A 22,982-nucleotide genomic window follows, 5' to 3' on the forward strand; every position below is an offset into this window, starting at 1 on the left:
TTAGAGAGGTGAGAATTAGCAATAATGTGACCTAGAAGTAAAGCAGCAAGCTAGAAAGCCAGAGAGACAGAGCATAATGTTTGTTCATTAGGGTCTTGTCAGTCTTCCCAAAAGTTAGCTGTATGGTACTAATATTACTTTTGATGTTTGTTTTAGTGCATGAGCACTTATTCTCATCTGAACAAGCAATTTCAAAAAATATCATTGATCCATCCCTGAAGTGCTACTGTTCCTACTAACCTAGGCTGCCCAGACTGCTTTCATTTCAGAAATTAGACCGCAATTGTTACAAAAAGATGACTTCCATGCTCATCCGTTTACTTGTAAGGAATCGGAATTTCCTCAGCTTTAACAGTCCTCTTTTGTGCATGTGAAAGTGACCCACTAAATAAACACCACTTACACACATCTAGAAAAATCCATTGGAATATTCTGGATAATGCAGCAAGGAGTATATGATGGCCCCAGATAATTTGCAAGCAAGAGAAAATCATGTCAGGATTTCCATAGCTAATTTAGAATCTACAATTTCTCTAGAGCCAAGTGCATTTTGTGATTAATTTGTCACATTCAATTACAAATTAAGATTTCCTTATTATTTTTTTAAAAAAGCTATTTGTAGTCATAGCTGCCCCCTGTGAAAGACAGATGCTTTCTTTATAGCTAATCATACACATGGACACACAGAGTTATCATAAATTATATCTCTTGATTTAGGCTATGATTTAAGAAGAATTTTCAAACTAGCAACTAGATATCTCCTATTTAGTTGAGAAAAATTGTGCCTGATTAAACATCCTACTAAGGCGTTACTACTATCGATTGATGCATTGTAATAATTATTTTCATATAACAATTAGTTAAGAATTACAGAGATAACTGACTAAGTGCATATTTACTCTGAAGCAAGCTTGCTGAGTTCAAAAGATTGCAGCCTTTAATTTCTTATGTGCCATCTTTCAAGAAAAATATATGAAGAATGATGTTGTGCATCTTTTTACTATTTGGTGGGATCTATAAATTAGGGATTTCTGTATGATATGCAAGTGGAACAGGGCTACACACACAAAATGAAAAGGTGCTTCAATGTTTGGAAATAACTGTCCATTATGTATATTATACCCCAAAGGCCATTTAACAGAGACATATTATGTTCTTCACCATGTCACATAAACCACAGCTGAATCTAAAGGCGCAGGGACAGAAACAGTCATCACCAGCCAAGCAAGAAATATGTCTCCACTGAACATGGAAAACAAAAAAGATTGCAGTTCTTTGCTGCTCAAGTTCTGGTGGGAACCCAGTGGTTGTGAAAATGTGAGGGAAGAGGGGAATGTGCATTGCTAACAAAAAAGAGGAGACATTTGTTACATTTTCCTTTAAAACAAAAAACAACCACCACGTCATAAAGAAAACAAAATCAATTCCAAGTCAGGTTTTTCAATACCACATTTATGCATGGTGTTAAGGGTGGCCTCGCATATCTCTGTACATCACTTTATTACTCAACACTCAATGAACCACGGCTGAAAGTGAGGGCTGCACTGTAAAGCATTGTGGTTGAGCTCATGATGAGGTGTTCATTTGGGTCAGACATGCAAATCAACACTCAAAGCTGAAGTAGCAAAGTGATGAATGAGCGAATGTGTGTAAACCAGCTCATAAACACGTCTGAACTTCTGGCTATATCAGGGCTTTGCAGGTTTATATCAAGGAAGTATATTCTTAGATAGTCTCCTGGACCTTATTGTGCTCCCAGAGACCCAAGTTCATTTCAGCAGCTTCATCTGTGCAACCAGTTCTAGAGGAGAGTGACGTGGCCATGGATTCCTTGATAACCTCAAAACTGGAACTGTTGTAATGTACTGTGCATGGCGCTACCTTTAAGAACTTTCCAGAAACATCAACTGGTTCAGAAGGTGGCAGAGCACTGGGTGCTGTAATGCATTTGCCAATGTTCCCCACTGTGCTTCTCCTTGTCAAGGTTTTGGATCGCTCGGTGGCACATTATGCCTATGTGGAAAGAATCACACTAACTCCCAGTTTGTTTCAGGACACAATTTAAAGTGTTGGACTAAACTTTTAGATCTTTAAATAGGTTGATTCCCAGGTACTCTCTGCATGAACTTCCCCATTCTGGCCCTGCTTTAAGTACAGGGCCGACCCACCCATGAGGCTAGGGGAGGTGATCATCACAGGCGGCAGATCCACAAAGGCAGCAGATCCCAGTGTCAATCTTTCACTCCTTTGCCCCCTGTTCCTGATCTTCACTCGTCCCTTCCTCGCTGGTGGGAAGCGGAGTGCCATTTTGAGGCATGCTTGGGCCAGCATTGCCTGAGATCAAGGTGGCTGGTACAAGGGACAGTGCCTTTTCTGTTGTGGTGTCACATTTGTGGTACAATCCCCTCAACTGAAGTCATCAGATCTGTCTGCTAGGCTAGTGAGAACCATTTAGTATCAGAGAACATAAACTTTTTTTAAAATGCAGTTCTTATTGTAATTTTGTTTACAGCTGCTATTGCTTGATGATGATGATGATGGATGCTTTTTTTGTCTTTAATATGTGCATTTTTATTGACGTATTTGCTTTTTATTGAAGTGTATTCATTTTATGTGCTTGTAAGCTGCCCTGGGAGCTTTTTAAAAGCTGCGTGGCAAGCTAAACATTTAAACAAATAAGCAAAGGATACATGTTCCACTTCCTTGCGGATCTGCGTGTTAGTACTGGCGTATCTGAAGCTACAGTCGGATAATATCACACACTAAGGAAGTGTAACGGTCATGCAACAGAGAAGGAACAGACATCGCATCGTATAATGGTGTTAAGGTAGCTACACTCCAAATCCCACAACACTGGATAACTCATATCCCCAAGTATCTGTTCATTTTGCTTAAAGCGTCACACACTGTGTTCAGGTCACTCCGAAGATCCTGGACAACGTTTTCAATACTTCTGGTGTCTTTCAGAATTTCAATGCTTTGGGTGTATGGGTTGAAATATACTGAAAAGGGACGGTTGATTGATTTTGCAAAGTCCCTGAAAGTTTAAAAAAAAAGAAAAGAAAGAAAATTAACTCCTATTTCTGTGCCTTCAGATAAGAGAAAATTAGATTTGGGGGTTGTTTTTAAGGGTCAAGTGAGAGAACTTGCCTCATTTTTTCTTTGGCTTCTTCAAAACTTTCAGAGACAAAGTAAGCTTCCTGGAAAGTCGTGATAAGGCATTCTTGCAAGCAGGTTGTCTTTGGATCAAATGTTTTCACATTGGCTTTATCAGACAGAGCGTGCTGCAAAACACACGACATCATCTGTTAAATTATATTACAGAATGCTCAAGTGTTTCTGTACACCCAGCTTTTATAGCATAGTATGCTCTCAAACACAGTTGCTAGTCTCACCCATTTTATGTAGAGTGGTCTTTAATCATCAATAGGATGAATCAATTTTTATTCAAAAAATTGTTAGTTGCTGTAAGAGCCTTTCCCCCAAATGATGACATAATCGAAAACAACTAAGAGCTATCTCTGCCCCATATGCATAAGCGGCTTAAATCATCAACCTTGAAGAGACAGTTATCAATAAATATTCCAAGCAGAATTACTGGGGTAGCGCAAATTACCAGCTTCTCCAGGCAATAAACGTTTGCCCATTTTACAAGTAAAATTTAATCTTACGATGTTATTCACACAACTTATGCCATTTGTGTGACAATCAATATCGTATCTTGAAAATGCATTTCGGTCTACAAGTGAAATAGATATATAGTGAACAGTTGATAATTTTTTAAAAATTGTATGTTGATAGAAGACATTATTACCCTTTCACGCAAATACTGCTAGGGAAGGACTAGGCAAACAGATAGATTATAGTGATAAGAGGAAGCAAAGGAAGACATGCATGTATTTCCAAAAGAGCAATTGAACAGCATCCTTGTGATAAGAGAGAGAAATGAACTTGCTGTGTTTGGACACCATATTAAACTATAGTTTAGTGGAACAGGAACAGGCCCAGCCTCTTTCAGGGTCCCCACAGTCTGATCCCAGATGCTCCTCTGCGTGGCTTCACCACAGTCAGCAGGGCCAGAACAGTGTTTGACATTTAACTATGATGACTTTAAAGAGGCCAGATTTGGAAACTATGGTTTGAAATTGGCTTGTTTGAAACAAAGCACAATCACTTTCATTGGTTCAGACAATACGATAAACTGTAAGCTAGCCAAAAGCGGGGCATAACAGGCTTATACATTCTCTGCTGTCATGCGAAATGACCTAGAACACAACCCCTGTGCAGATCGGGGGTTGTCTGTATATATATATGTTTTTAAGTGTTCAATATCAAAGGCAGGCACACTTTAAATCAGACATTCCCACACTTGTTCCTCTCCAGACATGTTGTTCAAAACATGTGGAGATGCAGATGGGATAGAAATTCAACTCAGCTCTAATTTAAAGGTGAATCTATTAAATTCACACTTTCTAGAACAATATGCAAACAACACAGTTATCAGTTTGCAATTCACACATACCCAGATTTTGCAATGCAGTTCTCCAACCGATAATGTTTATAAAAATGCTTATATTAGCAGAAAGTGTGTGTTGAAATGAATATATTGATAAAAATAGCAGCAGCACTGGCAGGAGGAATAGAGACATTCCAGGATCAAATCTGAAACTGGGACGGTTTTTGTAATTCCGGGACTGTCCCTGAAAAATCGGGACGCTTAGAGGGTATTCCCAATACCCCTCACAGAGCTACAACTCTCAGAGTTACATGTGAAGAGAGATTGATTGTTAAACCACGCTGCAAGGTGCTAGCCTCACTACACTGTAGGTTTCTTAATTGTGGTTTTTTTTAATTCTGCTTGAGAAAATAAACCTTCTGGAAAAGACACACTTAATATTGGAAGGTTGCCTATGGCAACAGGCATTTTTGGATGGCGTGTTTTCAGATTGCCAGAAATGTTTTACAACATCAATAGAATTATTTTTAAATAAGTTTTAGACCGATGTAATGTTATAGATTGTTTACACAAATGGAAGGCGTTTTTAAAGATCAAGAGCCTCCAAAATATATCCCCGGCCTCAACTTTATGTCTTTTACCAGTATCATTTCAATGTGCTTTTGGCAAAAGCCCACATGTTGGCAGAACCCTGCTTCTGGTAGAGCCTGGAAGAGAGCTATTTCTGCCTCATTCCAACACTCTCCAGTGGCTTTGCTTGGAGGTTAGGACTGCACTGCCCATCTGCATTTTGCCACTCTTGTTTCTTTCAAATCCATGCACTTGTGGAAAAGGAATGCATGCTTTATTTGGAATCGGGCACCTTTTTGAAATGCGTTTTTCAAGCCCTCCAAAACACACGTACTAACGGTTACCAGGGCCGTTTAGAAAGAGGTAAATACAATCAGCCTCGAATTATACAAGAAATATGTATCTTTATGCAGCAGAGAGCTGGTTACTAGCCATAAATAATGCAGGCTTATGTATATTTATTGTTTACATTCCTACCTTGAGTTCTCCAATGGAAGATAGAAGCCCTGCTCCGTAAGCCCGGAGTTGCCCGTCTTGCTTACAAAGACCAAATTCAATAGTGAAAAAATAGCACTGTAAGAAAGAGAAACAGATGCCCCTGAGTCCAGATGTATGCACGAGTTCAAAGAAAGCATGTCATCAGGGCTTTCGCTTGCGTACACCACTACTTCAGAATTTCATGTTTATTAAATAAGTTCAATCAAGGACATACACATTTCAGTACTTTAAATGTAATTTTCCCACAAAGGGCAAAATCAGGGACGCTCTGATTTATTTCCTCCGGCTCCGTCCTAAATCTGTTTAAGAAGTGTCGCCATTAGAATCAGCATGATTCATGGAAGGAAGCACCTATGGTTGAGGCAGTACACGTGCACCTTTGTAGCAGCCAGTAAGTATGAAGTGTTTGCTTGAATATGTTAAATTATTCCAAACCATCTTCGCCCACATACACACAAAATCAACAAAAAAGGCACAGGTTATATATACATATACATGCACTTATATACAGTTTTGAAATGCAGGCATATCATGAAATGATACCAAGAAAGAATCCAAAATGTAGGCAGCTGTATTGATCCATATATATATATATATATATATATATATATATATAATATTAATGCACACACACATCCAAATAATATTAATGCATACAGCAGCAGTGCATTAATATTATACACAGTTATTAGAATCAACAGACAGTCATAGACTAGGAAGCTGCAAATGGTCGAGTAGTGGCTAGCTACAATGCTGAAGTTTAGCTGAGGAGTCCCAGGTTCACATCCCTGATCAGTCAAGTGGCATGGCTGCAATCCTATACGTAGTTGCCTGGGAGTAAGCTCCACTGAACTCAGTTGTGCTTCCTTCTTACTGCATAGCCACTTTATGGAGCACATTTAAAGGTAAAGGTAAAGGGACCCCTGACAGTTAAGTCCAGTTGCGAATGACTCTGGGGTTGTAGAGCTCATCTCGCTTTACAGGACGAGGGAGCTGGCGTTTGTCCGCTCCGCAGACAGTTTTTCCAGGTCATGTGGCCAGCATTACTAAGCCGCTTCTGGTGAAACCAGAGCATCGCACAGAAACGCTGTTTTACCTTCCCGCCAGAGCGGTACCTATTAATCTACTCGCAGTTTTTGGGCGTGCTTTCAAACTGCTAGGTTGGCAGGAGCAGGGACCGAGCAACAGGAGCTCACCCTGTCATGGGGATTTGAACCGCCAAACTTTTGATCAGCAAGCGCTAGGCTCTGTGGTTTATTTAGACCACAGTGCCACCTGTGTCCCTATGGAGCACATTTAGCTTTATTAACATATCTGCAACCTTTAGCTTTTAATTCAACAATGCAAACAATTCTGCAAAGTTAAGCTTTTACTGCTAGCAGGAAATAGGAACCCCCTAAATGGAAAGGAATGTCGAGCCTCTGCTTGATTCTTTTCCTCCTTCTCAAAGTTATTCTATGGAGTGACAAACAATAAACAATAGAAACACCTGAAGGCCTCAAGATCACCTCAGTCACTTGCCCGTGCCAGGAGGGGCCATCGCTTAGCCTGGTACATCCTGCTCTGAAAATATTTCCATTCCTTCCCACTCACCCTTTCCTACTCCATTAGTTGTTGGTGGCATTACTGCAACCATCCAGGGATTTTTTTCTAGAAAAGAGGTGCCGGAATTGGTTGATCTTTTTGGGGAGGAGCACCCAAAAAAAACACCATGATGCCTGCCACCTCTGTCATGCTGCCCCAAGCGCCATGCAGGGAAACAGCACAGCAACACTACAGAGGTGACAGAATGCAGCAAAGAGGTGTCAGGATTCAGTTCCGGTGAGTTCCGCCTGAAATAAGCCTTGCAGCCATGGAAATAATCAAGTACTGAAAGACCTACATTGGCTCCCAGTACGTTTCCAAGCACAATTCAAAGTGTTGGTGCTGACCTTTAAAGCCCTAAACAGCCTCAGTCCTGTATACCTGAAGGAGCATCTCCACCCCCATCGTTCAGCCGGACACTGAGGTCCAGTGCCGAGGGCCTTCTGGCTGTTTCCTCACTGCGAGAGGCGAGGTTACAGGGAACCAGACAGAGGGCCTTCTCGGTAGTGGCACCTGCCCTGTGAAATGCCCTCCCATCAGATGTCAAGGAAATAAACAACTATCTGACTTTTAGAAGGCATCTGAAGGCAGACCTGTTTAGGGAAGTTTTTAATGACTGATGTTTTAATGTACTTTGGGGAAACCCAGGTAAATAAGTTGTTGTTGTTTACCTGTGTGAAAAATGAGATGCAAAAAGACCTACTGTAGGAGAGTTGTGAAAGAACCTGCAGGTTTGAATTTGTAATCTTAGTCATGATGAATGTGTAGGTATTCCTGAAAACCCGAAAGCCTGAATTAGCACCAGTTTATTTAATAAATGCTAGAATGGTTGAGCTGCACATAATCCGAAAGCTAGCCTGATAGTATAGTATGATTACCACCAGGTGGTTTTCTGCAGTACGTTAGGAAGAAACACAAGGTTGCCAGGCTGTTTTGCTGTTGATTTTAACCACCTTCTCCATGTGATCCACTGTTGGCAGGGCTCCCAAAAGCCGTTTAAAGCACACGTACGGGGCTTGCACTAGCCAAGTGGAATAATGGACTTTTCATGGAACAGCTGACTTCCATTGCTTATCAGAAAGTGCTTTTTAAAATGCTTCCATCAGTTTGCCACAAGGCATCAGGAGCTGCTGTTTGAGGAAAACAAATCTAAAAAGTCCCTCAGGCCCGTATAGCTAGTTCCACATTCTCCATAGATCATGGCCTTTATCTCCTGTGGTTTTCAAGATATATGAATTACTCATATTACTCTGAATACAGTTGACTCACAATTTACACTCATTTAACTGGTGCAAATTCAGCTTGTATGTGCTTGGCCAAAAATAAATTTAAAAATGAAAGGGAGTGGTTGTCATGGGGGACAATGGCCATTGCACTCATCTTAGCATCTGGAGGTGCAGGGAGAGTGTGTTTTGACTCTATGTGATTAAGTCATCTATAAAGACAGGCAGACAAACAAATTAGCACAGGCTAATGAATAATGGCATATTTCTGGAGAGGGATACATGGTTGTATAGTCATGGTGTTAATTCCTGTTCTATCTGATGTCACTATTTCTGTTGCAGAGAGAATGCAATTTAATCCAGGAATAGCCAGTGTTGAGCCCTCTAGATGTTGTACAATGACAATACACAACAGCAAAACCAATGGCCAAGAATAATGGGAACTGCAGTTCAAGAACATCTGGAATGCAAAATGTTGACTACTCCTGATCTAAGCCTGATCTCCAGTTTAATGCCAGCAGCCAATGTAACTAAGGTAGGTGACAGCATTTTCTCCTCCTTTCATTTTGACTAGCCCCCTCCCTCATTTTATAGATTATAAAGGATCTAGAAATAACATTGGCATGGGTCCTACCTAGGCTTCATCTAGCATTCGTATGCTCCCAGCAATGGAAGCAACTTCCATCAATTTCCCCTTCCACCTCTTCTGCCCTTTGAAAATCTTCTCTGGAGAGTTGGGGGATCCTCTGGAACAACAAATGAGGCAGCGCAGGGGCCAGGAGGAAAGAGAATTGGCAAATACCTCCCCCAGTTCTGTTAGCAGGATCCTAGTGATCTCAGTTCTCTTTGTGAACAGTAGAAGCCCTTCTCTTTGTGGATGCCTAGTTAAGATCCAAGCCATTGTGTGGAATAGTTTGTAATCTTCTTGTCACATCTATTCATTTGTAGAAACGGGGTATTATTTACCTGTCTGCCAAAGATGCTCTAGAATTTAATTCACTTATGCTTATGCGTAAGGTTGCTGATAACAGAGAACTAGTGGAATTAGTGTTTTAAAAGGGATGTATTCCATCACTGTATATACATGCCAAAATAACTCATTTTCATTTTATAAGGGATAACAGTCTTTAAAAAGCCTGAGTTTTGAGAATATATATAGATAGATAAACTAAAGATAAAATGTCCAGATGGTAAAATGTAATTTGTATCTGCCAAATTCTAATTTTTATCAATACCGTATATTTAGAACAACCCTTCATATGAATAATAAGAAAAAGCTACTGCAAATGTAATTTATTTCCCGCATGCAGCATCTATGGGAGATTCTGATTCACAAAGATTTTGTTAGGATAGAGAATGAAGTATCTCGCCCAATGCTGCCATCTTCAGATCATTAGTCCTTAATACAATTATTTTAACCTTTGCAGAATATTCTGTTGATTTCACTGCTTTGGAGAACTATTCTGGCAATAAATCCATTCTAATTAAGAAAAGATAAACTAAAAATAGAGGATTCACATTTTAAATAAGAGTAGGCTCCCATCAGGCTTCACTCTTCTTTAATTTCTTTAACATAAACTGAGTTATTCGCTGCTAAGCCTTTTAAAGTTTTTGTTTAAAAAAGTATTCTTAAATTAAAAGGGGGTAATTAAAAGCATTCCTCAAACCAATTCAATTATCTGAGATTCTCCTTTCTTTGGTTATATTTATTGCTTCCTTCCACAGCTACTAAAACAATGTAGTAGAGAAATAAACAGTGATTCTCAATTTAGATGCCTTTCAACATACAAAGGTATTCTGAAATACTGGCTCCCTGTCCATCAAAAGTGCACAAACACATCAGGTGTGCAGCTCGTACAGTTCCTATTAAACTTAATAGTTTCAGTAACTGAGATAACAGCAGATGTACCTATCATATCCCATCAGAAAATGCTTTTACAAATGCTCATTCCTGTTCCTTTAACTGAAGTCAAGGGCCTTTGTCCAAATTCACCTAAACAGGAGCATAAGTGATGCTTCCTCATGCATGAAGGCATCTTTACACCTTCAAATGTCTCTTGAATATGGGCTAGTGGAAATTGCCCCATTAATGTCAGTAGGAACCAGAGGAAGCCCTAGAAATGCACAATCGGCAGGGAGTTTATTCTGTCAAGCCATTAAATTGGGGCCTCCTGTGGAAATGATCAATGCAACACGCTGGGCCAGGAGAAGCTCACCTGATAAAAGGAAACAAAGTTTCTTACTCTACTATGCATTTATTTGATAGAGGCTGGAAGGCATTTACTTGAAGCAGCATTTTGGGGCTACAGATCATTATTAAATATATATATATACCGTCGTACCTTGGATCCCAAATACCTTGCTAGTCAAATGTTTTGGCTCCCGAACGCCACAAACCCGAAAGTGAGTGTTCCGGTTTGTGAATGTTCTTTGGAACCTGGATGTCTGACGCAGCTTCCAATTGGCTGCAGGAGTTTCCTGCAGCCAATCAGAAGCCACGCCTTGGTTTCCAAACATTTTGGAAGTCAAACGGACTTCCGGAACTGATTCCGTTTGACTTCCGAGGTACCACTGTATATATGAAGATGATTATTTCAAAGATGAGTGTGTGCGACAGAAATCCAACCCTCTGATGGAAAGCTCTTTGATCCAGCAGAGCCTTCTGTTGGTGAAAGGAGGAGAGAGGGAACCTTTAGCAACTCCTCCCCCCATCATCTCCAGAGCAGGTGGGCATAGTGTAGGAGGGAGGCTCACTCACTAAAGGTCTTCTTGAACCCTGTTCCACTGACAGATCGCTCCATTGGATCAAAAAGTCTCCCATCAGCAACTGGATACTGTGGGAACTGCAACAGGAAGGATCATTCAGTTTGTAACTCACGAGTTAATTCTGTTCTCATTGAGTGGAGGTGTTGCTTAGACCAGTCCCAATGCGACTGCAGCTTAATAGCCAAACGGATATGCTGTTCCCTGCAAGCAACTTTCCCTTCAAATGAGTAGAAACTTTGCTTATCTCTTATATACAATATATTCTACATCAGTTCCAAATTACAATAAATATAATGTTGATACCTATGGTAATAATAACAATAATAATTTTTATTTATACCCCGCCCTCCCCAGCCAAGGCTGGGCTCAGGGCGGCTAACAAGCAATAATAAAAACAAGTTGAATGAATACAACTTAAAAACAAAATTAAAATACAACATTAAAATATTGAAATGTAGCCTCATCGCAGGAGGAGAAGGAAAAGAAAAAAGAAAGAGAGGGAGGGAATCAAATTGGCTCCATGCCAAAGGCCAGGCGGAACAACTCTGTCTTACAGGCCCTGCGGAAAGAAATCAGATCCTGCAGGGCCCTGGTCTCATGAGGCAGAGCGTTCCACCAGGCCGGAGCCAGAGTTGAAAAGGCCCTGGCTCTGGTTGAAGCTAATCTAACTTCCTTAGGGCCCGGGACCACTAGGGTGTTGCTATTTATGGACCTTGAGGCTCTCCGTGGGGAGAGGTGGTCCCATAGGTACGAGGGTCCTAGGCCGTGAAGGGCTTTAAAGGTCAAAACCAGCACCTTAAATCTGACCCTGTACTTCACCGGGAGCCAGTGCAGCTGGAAAAGCACTGGGTGAATATACTCCCATGGCAGAGACCCCGTGAGGAGCCTCGCTGCTGCATTCTGCACCCGCTGGAGTTTCTGGGACAGCTTCAAGGGCAGCCCCACATAGAGCGAATTACAGTAGTCAAGCCTGGCGGTGACCGTCGCATGGATCACTGTGGCCAGGATGTCAAGACATGGTCCAAAGATCTGTTGGCTGCAATAACTAATTAACTGCTTACAAAATATTATAATACGCACATCTTTGTGGCTGGAATTACCATCTTAACATAAAGAAAACCTTTCCCCAAATGAATACAGTAGCAAAACAGATACAAATTGTCCAGAATCTCACGACATTTTACAGAGCCATGGATGAAACAGTTCATGAAACACACACTGTTTGAGCTTTAGTGGCAGTCTACATTGACAAACTAAAGCTGAAAATGTGTAGGAGTGCTAAAACAACTCTCTTGAGTAGTATGCTACTGCTACTTTTTGAAAATCAGCCACAGTAGTTTTCTAATGTTTACTTTCTTCCAATACATTTACCAGTGCCTTTAAACATTACTTACAAAAGATTATTCTCAAGTGTCTCATATTCCTAAACGTCTGTGGCAATGTCATGCTTGAACAATAGTGCACACTTCTTTTGGAGAGGACACACAAGACCTCCAGAGTTACTCTGCAATCTACTCTACTATTATCTACAATCTATTCTATTATCAGACATTACATTGTCATAAATATGACTGCCTCTCCCAAGAGTACAACCGTGTATTTTCAACATAACATTAGAGGCAGTCCTCAATTTTACCTAACATGGCTAGCAGGAATGCATGTGGCAGTGGTTTAATCATTGCTTTTCACATTAGAATCTTAAATGCCTGTAGTATTTGCATATTGAAAGGCATGTGGATTGCAGTAAAAATCTAAAAGTGTTAAATTAATTATGGGTATTTTGGTGGTTTGCATAATCATGAAGAGAAAATTTCCATAATTGTGGAGGAAACTAATCAATATGCCATAGGTTGTGAAATATTTAAATCTGAAAAATGTGCCCAGTCTCTCTCTCTCTCTCTCTCTCTTTGTCTGTCTGTCTCTTACTCACTCACTCACTCACTCTGTATCTCATATACATCCAGGAGTAATCCTGAATAATAGTCATTCATTAACAGAGTGAACTACAGTGGTACCTTGGTTTAAGAACAGCTTAGTTTATGAACAACTTGGATTAAGAACACCACAAACCCAGAAGTAGGTGTTTTGGTTTGTGAACTTTGCCTTGGAATGAGAACATGTTTCGCTTCCTGTTGAGTGTGTTCCATTTGTAAATTGAGTCCCCCACTGCTATGGGAAAGCATGCCTTGGTTTAAGAATGCTTTGGTTTAAGAACGGACTTCCGGAGCGGATTAAGTTTGTAAACTGAGGTACCACTGTAATCAGAACTTGACAAAATTCACTTGTAAATAAAATCACTTAAAACACAAACTTGGTTTCTAAATAAAACAAATGAAATAGAGCATGTTTTCATAACATTCTTTCGTTCAACCATTTCCTGCAAATTACTACCGTAAAAGGTGTTTAGGCTTCTTTCGTGATTCCCCAAACACAACTCTTTTCATAACACCACTGCATTTCTCTCCATTCTCCCTCAACTTTGCACAGGGCTTTTGCTAACACACAATTTGGAAGAGTTCATTTGTATATATATATATATAAAAAAAAAAACCCAAAACAACAGAACACTGAGCAAGTGTGGTGTTGCTTTCTTGTATTTTATAATACAGGCATTCAGTTGGCTACTGTGAGAACAGGATGCTGGACTAAATAGGCCACATGCCTGCTCTAGCAGCTTCTTCTCAGACCCTCCAAGTGTCCCTATTTTCTAGGGATGTCCTTGATTTAGAGAAGCCATCCTGGTTTCTGATTTGATCCCGGAATGTCCCACTTTTCCTTAGGGTGCCCCTATTTTCATTGGAGAAATGTTGGAGAGTATGGAGTTATCCGACCCCCAGACCATCCGAAGGCAATCTTGTATAAGGAAGTTTTTTAATGTTTAATTATGTTTTTATGTATGTTGGAAGCTGCCCAGAATGGCTGAGGTTACACAGTAAGATGTATGAGGTATAAATAGTAAAATTATCATTATGGAATGGGACGTCCCTATTTTCATCGGAGAAATGTCGGGAGGTATGTCTTCTTACATTCTTAGATAAGCAAAGCCAGAATGATTACTTTTCACACTGACATTGAAGCATGTGGATTTTTCTATGTACATACCTTTTTTATCTATAATCTATTTTAGAGTCAAGTGTAACTCTCAGCAGAACTTTCCAAACTCTCATTATGCAAAAGTAATTAAAATTCTTGAAAGGAAATTATAAAGGAAGAAAAAAATAAAAGATAAACACACTGGAAACAGTAACATGAACAGAATAAAAATTGTCCATATAATTCTGTTTACGCAACTAGGACATACTGAGGCATCTAATCATAGCCTGCATTTTACTTAGGCTTATATTTTGATCAGGGCCTGTATTTTAAAAAGAGCTTAAAGATTTTCAAATGTTTTATGCCAGGCAGAAGACCAGCTGCCTAAGTACTTTGGCAAGATGCTTATCCTCCTGGACAAGGGGGCCCCCTGATTTATAGCAGAAAACAATTCTCAAAGTCGTAAAAAGGGAATTACAGGCTGAGAGCCAAGGTTACACTGACCCTACATATTACAGAATATAAAAAAAGCTGAGAAAAACATAATTAAGACTTGGTAAATAGTAAAATAAAACCATGTGCCTCCCATTAAACTTGAGCCATATTTTCCTAAGGTTAAAAGGCCAAGAGCAAATGGAAAAAAACAGCTGGCTTGGCTGGAGAAGGGGAGTGTAAACAGAAGAAGAGGTTTTCTTCCTATTTTTATTTTGAGGCTGTAAAATGTTCCTTCCTTTTTTACTTTGAGAAGGTTTATTCTTCTAAAAGGCTATCTATGATAATGTATGAAATATATTGGCTTAAATGTAATTATGCAAAGGAATTAGAAACTAAGAAATGTTAAATCCTTATGCTAGATTCTTATTTCATATAGTTGGAAGAGACCACAGGGGCCATCAGCCCAGCCCCCCCTGCCAAGCAGGAAACATCATTAGAGCACACATATGGTTGTCAGGCCTTTGTTTAAAGACCTCCAAAAGAAGGAGATCTTTCAATGTTGATGTGAACTCAAGATCCTTGAAGATAAAAATTTAAAACTATTAACCATCTGTTTTGGAGGGCAATAGGGCAAGGAGGGCAAGAGGTGAGCTGGTAATTAAGGTTCCTTGTTGAGACAAATGTAAGATATATGACTACTTATTTGTCATTTATAGATAGAAGAATATATAGCTTTTTGTTTCCCATAAAAGGCAAAAGGAAATGGGTGTATCTTTTGTGATTGGTTCTAGCAAACAGCCAATAGGAATTTCAACCAGGCTGATTGGACAGAGGCAGCCACAGGAGGAGCAAGGGGGCTGGATTAAGGAAATATAAGTGCTGGCCATAATGGCAGGAGGGCAGGCCAGAGCTTGGTAACCATATACCACTGTGCCTCTCATTTATTTGTCTGACAAATAAATTATTATTTTAATTTCTCTATTGCTGCGTTGAATATTTCATTCCAGCTAAGCGTTAACCACAAGCAGGGTGCTACAATACGATCAACTCACAGGCCACATTCTCATGGAGTGTTTGGCAGTGGTGTTGCGTGTTCTCATGCTGCCTTGGGCGCTTGTGCACCGAGGAGGCAGGGCATGGGCTGTGGAGGGCAAATGGAGTCTGCCATGTGCCAGCCCAGCCCTCACCACCAAGGCCACCAGCACAACACCAATCCTGAGCCACTTTGCAAGGCTGGGCTGAGCCCAGCCTCGGAAGCCAGCTCAGTGAAGAAAGCATAAGAAAGAGGCCATGCATCCTTTGATCCCAGCCTCACCCTCAAGCATGGCAGTTGGATCCCAGCCTCCATTAATTAAAACTTTCCTGTGGAACCTCTGCTTTAACTGTGCTTCCAACTAACTTTGGAAAAGCAGTGTCGCAGAAGAGCGAAGGGACTCTGGTATGAAATGAACCATATTTGAAAATGAATAACTGGGACAGACAGACACTGTCAGTGGACTTTGTATTTGGTAGAAATGGAGTGAGTTGTTTTTGCTTTGTTTTTTGTATTGTGGCAGAAGTGAGCGAGGGTAATCATTCAAACTTATTTTGATCTTTTTTAAAAAGTTATTTTTATAGCAAGACTTGGTAAAATAATAGGAAAGGTAAAAAAATATAATAGAGTTTCCATTATGCTTCTTCAGCAGAATTTCCTCCAGGTAGCTAAAACTTATATATTGGCATTATCTATTGCTGCACAAGTATTTGTTGTGCCTCAGCTAAAGCGCAGTCCAATGCCTAACATTTCTCATTTCTCAGGCAATCTTCCAGTGCAACTTCTGTTAGGAATGACCGGTGACTGTTTGGGATAGCTTCTGCAACTTCTAAACAATCAAAATATATATTATATAATTTGGAGGATGATTCCCAAGTGTGTAGTATCACATGGCTTTGGGAAAGGGTACTCACCATGTGAAGAAACCTTGCAATGAGGCTGCCCTAATGCTAGGAAGCTGGAGAAGTTCAGCAGCATTTCTTTATGGACAACAGAACAGCATAGCAGTTAGGACTTGCTACATAGGTACGGCTAAAGTTCCAAAGAATTCCCACTCAGCTATGGAGGGAGCAACAGCCAGAGAGGAGAGAGGAGTTTCTATTGCATACTAGAGACATGTCTCTTAAAGAAACAAACCACAAACTCTACTTAAAATTAAACAACAGGGTGCCTCTGAGCACATTATGAATTTGTTTCCAGTACCAGAACTGAACTGAGTGCACAGTTCCTTCACACAGCAGTCCACACCTCGCTAGCTTTCTTCCTTTCAGCAACTTAATTTGGAATAGAAACCTTTTGGAATAGAATTGTAGGTGGGGGGAAGCCATTTTGTTCAGTGTCAGAAACCCTCATGGATGTACTGCAAACCTGCCAGAGATCTTCCAGTAAAGGCCAGATCAATCTTCTGCCTGCCCCTTGGTACAACCTTCTTTTCACAAACAAACAAACACTGTGTAATGTCAATAATGTTCCTTATTACAAGATCAAGATCACTCAGCCTCTGAAAGGATGCAAAATCGCAACACAGTGGATACAACTCTCCATTCAACATGGCCAAACAGTCATTTCCCTCAACCTCGATGACTTTGAGCATGCTGTTTAAACCAGCCCGGTGACTTGGGTTTTTTAACAAGGGAAGGGCTGTAGCTCAGTGGTAGAGCATCTGTTTAGTATGCCAAAGTCCCCAGATTCAACCCCTGGCATCTCCAGGTGAGAATGTCCCTTGTCTGAAACCCAGGAGCTAGCTGGACCTGCTCTCTGTCGGGATACACAGAATGCTGTGTGAGATAGTAAGTCTGCAGGCTTGAGTTTGCTAGCTGATGCAACTAGCTGATGCAATCAGCCTGCAATACTTTCTATGGAGGTGCTGGGTAAGAATTGTTGGCTATTTGCAGTATGGTAGCGCTGCAGAGAGCTTGCTGGGGAGATCATGCATTAAAAAGAAAGGGACTCAAAAATAACTTAAGGTTTTAATTACAAAAAAAACCAAAAACTCCTTATACACTAAATACATTAACAACAAACCAGACCCAACCACCAACCCAACCCCCAGGGTAATGGGAGAGCTAGGTGCTGCTCCTTATATACTACATGCAAATGCTGACACACCTTAATCAATGCAACTTGGCAGCACCTGCTATGTTTCACAGCTGTAAAGCTGGGTCTCGTTATCTTGCTCTGGCCCTTGCTCTGGCCCCTTAAAGACATACACATTAGGTGGAACAATGATGAACCTTTACATTTAAAGTAACCATTCAACAAGAATGACTCAACAGTAATGTGCTGTCAGTTGATTGGCTGTCATTGGTTTAAAAGGGAAACCTGTCCAGCAGTAAGGTGGTGGTATAGAAGAGTGTGGTCAGAGAGAGAGTGTTAGAGGTCTTCCTATTTGCCTTAAGGTGCAGCCAGGTACTCTGTTTGACTGTACGAGCTGCTCGTGTACGATAGCCTGTAGGTAGTTGTATATAGAGCTCACAATAAATATACTGCACTGAAGAACCTGGAACTCTGAGCATTTCTGCTAAAGCGCCACGAAGAATTCACAACACTCTCTGACTCAATATAATGCCGTTCCCACCATTTTGGAGAGACAAAGTAGCCACACCCCTCCTCCCCTGGAAGAGGAGAGGTGGTATCTCCCTAGAGGTAAATGTGATGGCCTGAGGATGATTTCGCCCAATGGGGAGGAGTGGTGACAGGCTATTTAAGCTTGCTGTACCCCACTCTCTTTAAATCTGTATAAGGTCTTGAAGCACAAGTATACTTTTCTCAGTATAATCTAGTAATAGCCACTTCTGAGGGCCAGCACATTACATCTAGCAACTGCTGTGTGATATTTATTTATTTTTTATTTCTCCAATACTTTTCTTTTTTAAGGCAAAACAACTATAAGTAGTTTGGTGTTTAGCGGAAAACCTGTAGTGGGAGTGACTGTTGAGAAGGAGGGGGGGGGTGTTTAACCATTTGCCTGTCAGCTCAAAAGTGCCCCACCACTGGTGCAGGAGAAAACATTTGTTTAAAAAAACAACCTAGAGAAAATAGCAGGTGGCAGGTGCTTTTGAGTAGACAATACCTGGCAAGAGAATGAGTTACACACACATTTCCTCCTCACTCAAGCCACTCAACAATGCAGCTTCGCATTTGATGGGTGGTGGGAGGGGAATCCAGTCGCAAAACGATGTATCTGGCTTTCCTGGGCCAGACCACCCCAGTGCAGATATTTGAAAGCTTTTGTAAGTCCTGTTTTCATTCCCTAACCATTTGTTTCTTTATCTCCGTCAGGTTCAAAGATTTGGAATTTAATGTCATTAATTTATCCTGGCATTCCAAAGCAAGAACAATATGCTGTGAAAACAACTCCCCTTCCAATTGACATTAAAAAGTGTGTCACATTCATTTATATTCAAAGTTCTCTTGAGTAGCTTAAGTCGCTGCTTCTTCAAGCTGTTGCTCTAGTTTTGGCTGTCGAAAATAGTTCACACTTATCTCAAGGGAAGCAGAATCAGCCTTTTGACATTCTTTCCAGGGCTCCTAAAGAAGGGATCCTCTGAATGCCAAGCTACAAAATAAAAGCAGGGTAAACATGCATCATCCTTGTCTTCCCACGCCCTTCACTGGGGGATTCTGCTTTCCATAAAATTATTGAAACGTCACTTCCCTTTTGCAGGGCAGGGGTAAGAATCATTCAACTGACTTTGGAGGGCTTTGTTGTGCTCTCAAGGTTGTGAAAAATACAAGCTGCCATCGTTCCTTTCCGAGGACAACAACAATACCCCACGCAAAGTAAACCGAAATGAATACATTAGGAGCCAGAATTGTGCCCCCCCCCCCCCGTTCTCCAATTTGCATTACATATATAAACCACAGAGCCTAAGGCTTGCCTATCAGAAGGTCGGCAGTTCAAATCCCCGCGATGGGGTGAGCTCCCATTGCTTTGTCCCTGCTCCTGCCAACCTAGCAGTTCAAAAGCATGTCAAAGTGCAAGTAGATAAATAGGTACTGCTCTGGCGGGAAGGTAAACGGCGTTTCTGTGTGCTGCTCTGGTTTGCCAGAAGCAGCTTAGTCATGTTGGCGACATGACCCGGAAGCTGTATGATGGCTCCCTTGGCCTATGGAGCAAGATGAGCGCTGCAACCCCAGAGTCGTCCGCGACTGGACCTAATGGTCAGGAGTCCCTTTACCTTTACCTATTACCCACTCTAGCTGGCATCAATATGGAAATATAACATATAAGATGTCACCATGGGACAGGTTGTCATCAAGTGTTATATGCTTCCCTGCCCTACTCAGCAGCTACCACTGACAAGGACCAAAGTGTGAGAATATTCGGGGGGGGGGTGTCACTGTTTTAGTCTCTTGCTACAAGGGCAAAGCTAGATGCTGCAGCCCTTCTCATGCAACATATGAGCATTATCAAGATGCAACTCCATGTTAGGATCAAGCTTTTTAAATTCATCAATAGGGCAACTCCATTAGCATTAGCTATATTTTGTTAATCCCTTCTGGACTAATACAGATATCAATATGCCCCCATGCAATAGGCATGTGGGCAGGTTATAAAATGAAGGAAGGCACATACAAGAAATAAAAAAGGTAAAATTTCATGGGCATTCAGATTCTACAGTGAAGTTGGTACCACCTAGAAGTTTAAGTTTCACAGTTAGGAAGCAGATGTGCTCAGAAATAGCTAGAGCTTTGCATATAAAACCCAAAAGAAAAACAAGGCGTTAATGTGTGGAATCTTGCCTTCACAGCCATTGTGGTAGTATACACAAAACATAATAGCCATGTTCATGTTGCTGCTTAGGAAGTTACGCCCAGGGGAACAATGTCAAGAGGATTTCAGAATCTGCTGAATGTGTCACCTGACACCGGGTCATGAATAGTGAGTTCATTTGGGTGATCTCATGAGACCTAATTTAGCTGCTAACAAGGAAAAACCACCTTGTCAGTTGTTTGAGCTGCATCTTATGGCCCTGTTTATACAAATACACACACACATATTAAAAATAAAACATGATGCCTCCAACAAAAACAATATAGCAATTGCTCATTTTAGTTAAATTTGTAAGGTACACATTTTAATGATAAGTTCTAGGACACTGTCCAACAAAGTTGCAAGTAACAGGGTGTGTGTTTATAATGGTAACATTCATCTAACCCTGTTTTAATTAATTGCAGGTTAATTAAAATGGTTTCACTTTGTTTAAACAATTACGTTTCTAATATATATTGTATCATGGTTGAGACATTATTCTTCTGGAACACATTTTTTCCATCGTTCAAACAAAATTTCATGGACTAAGTAAGGCATCTGACAATTCAAGGAGGGAGGTGAGCCCTGAGTAGACGAAGGGTAAGTGCTGGCAACAGCTTTGTGGATAGACGCAGCAGAATGGATGGCTCAATGGAAGATATTTTATCTGGACTGGAAGCACTGCAAGTGAATTCTACTGCATTGTAAATCATCTGGAAGTATGCTGTTCCTGTTATATGCATGCTCCTGCTACATGTTTTACACAGCCTGGGGAGGGCTTTGCTCTGAAAGATGGTAAACCATATACCGTACTTTTCCGTGTATAAGATGAGGTTTTTTTACTCTAAAATTATGTTCAAAAACATGCCTCATCCTATACAAGGATAGTGAATGGGGTGGACGGGTGACTGGCTGCAGCTGCAAGCAGGAGCATGTCAGCGACAATTGTTGGCTGCTAGAAGGGCTGCTTTGGATTGGCTGCTGGTTCTCCAATTGGGTTGGTGATTGGCTTCTGCAGCAAACACTGCTGTTGATTGGCTATCACTGCCATGATTGGTGGCTGCTGTTCTGGGGCGTGCGCGATTGCCAATGGACAGCTTTTCTCAGTCGGGTAAGAGATTTTTTGCTGAGGAAGGGTCTGTTTGTGATTGGCTGTAAAAACTGGGAGGCTTCTGGATCAAGATACAAGTTTCCTGATTTGAACCTGAACAATACATCAACAGAGTAACTCGTGGGTTGTGAGGAGAAGAGAGGATGGATCTTTTTAAATGCACCTTCTAATTACGCTATTAAGAAAATCCGCCAAACTGACACCTCTAATACAAAACATTTTTTTCAAAGAGAATTTAAAATCTGCTGCGATGTTTTTCAACAGCAAATGTATGCCTGAAATAATGTGCCATAAATACAGATTTGAGTGGTGACTCACCATTGAGTTACCTGTCAGAATCTGTAAATATGTTATAAAGGAGCTGAACAAACAAAATAAAAAGCAAAAGCAAAGATAAGATTTTCATGACAAAGTTTGCGCCTGGTCTATCATCAGTGGTCATCTCAATTATGAAAAGCAGACAGTCAAAAATGTTTTTTGAGGTTAGGAGGAGATCATTAATTTGACCAGTATTTTCATTAGTGACAATGAAAAGTTCAACATTTGAGTGTCAAGAAGTCCTGTTGAGGCAACGTTGAAAGTAGGATGAGGAGTGTTTGTATGTACCACGTTGGGCAAGTTAATGGAGTACTGTAAACTCTCAGAAACAAACAAATAAATCTTGTGGACAAAAGGATCTATTCGATATCTTGGTAGAATCAATATCATGGGGAAGCAGAGAGGTACATTTATTTAGAAAACAAATCATTCATTGGTCAGAAACTGCTATTGAGTTACATACATTACATTTAGTCATCATGGCCCTGGGGGTCCCTTGCCCTGGCCACTCCCCAGCCACCAGCACTCACCACCGAGGCTGATCTTCCATCTACTCCCATGCCAACTAGTTGCTTTGCTCTTGTCTGACCAATTTTTATTTTAAAAAAAAGAATCTTGAAGTTCGACCGAAATCAGCCCAAGCTAAATACTGACACCCTGATCTGTTTTGCACTGCTTCCCTTCATCTTCTGCCTCCTCTGTGTCCTCTTCTGGCACTGGCTGGGGTAGGGACAGGCTGAAGAGTCCTATACTTACACATCAAAGTCTAGCTCTATGAGCTCCATCTCCCTAGTTTTGACGAAAACCTTCCAGTGATTCACATTTCAGCCAGCTAGGGATTGTGTAAATGCCCTCAATGTTGTCAATTGATTGCTTTCACTCATGGTGCTGGATGTTCACACAATGATACACAAATAACCATTCTTGGGTCTGTGTGTTTTGGTGTGCCATGAAAGGCTTAAATGTGGTGAAACTGCAAATGTTTTGGCTCAGAAACAGACAATACACACTGCTTGTTCAATATATCCATGACCAAAACCCTTCCAAGGTTCAGGAGAACAAGTCTTTGATTTTGTCAAAGCATGGTTGAATTTAGGAATGGCGGTCACAATTTTTGGAGCTAGATATGGATATTACCCTTCTCTTCTAGCAGAAATATATCCACAGATCTGTTTAACTAAGCTTGCTTAATTAACATA

General features: G+C 40.8%; 1 protein-coding gene across 1 annotated transcript in view; it reads right to left on the minus strand.

Annotated features, from left to right (window-relative positions):
• Positions 1–1,431: 1,431 nt before the first annotated feature.
• Positions 1,432–22,982, minus strand: part of TPH2 (tryptophan hydroxylase 2) — a 70,036-nt gene continuing 48,485 nt past the window's right edge. The window contains exons 9-11 of the mRNA XM_079993839.1: positions 5,504–5,599; positions 3,151–3,284; positions 1,432–3,037 (exon numbers count right to left, since the gene is read on the minus strand). Of these exons, the coding sequence (XP_079849965.1) occupies positions 2,863–3,037; positions 3,151–3,284; positions 5,504–5,599 (405 nt within the window). The 3' untranslated portion in view covers positions 1,432–2,862. The remainder of the gene's footprint in view (positions 3,038–3,150; positions 3,285–5,503; positions 5,600–22,982) is intronic.

This window comes from Podarcis cretensis, assembly GCF_951804945.1.
Source record: "Podarcis cretensis genome assembly, chromosome: 10".
Classification (NCBI taxonomy): Eukaryota; Metazoa; Chordata; class Lepidosauria; order Squamata; family Lacertidae; genus Podarcis; species Podarcis cretensis.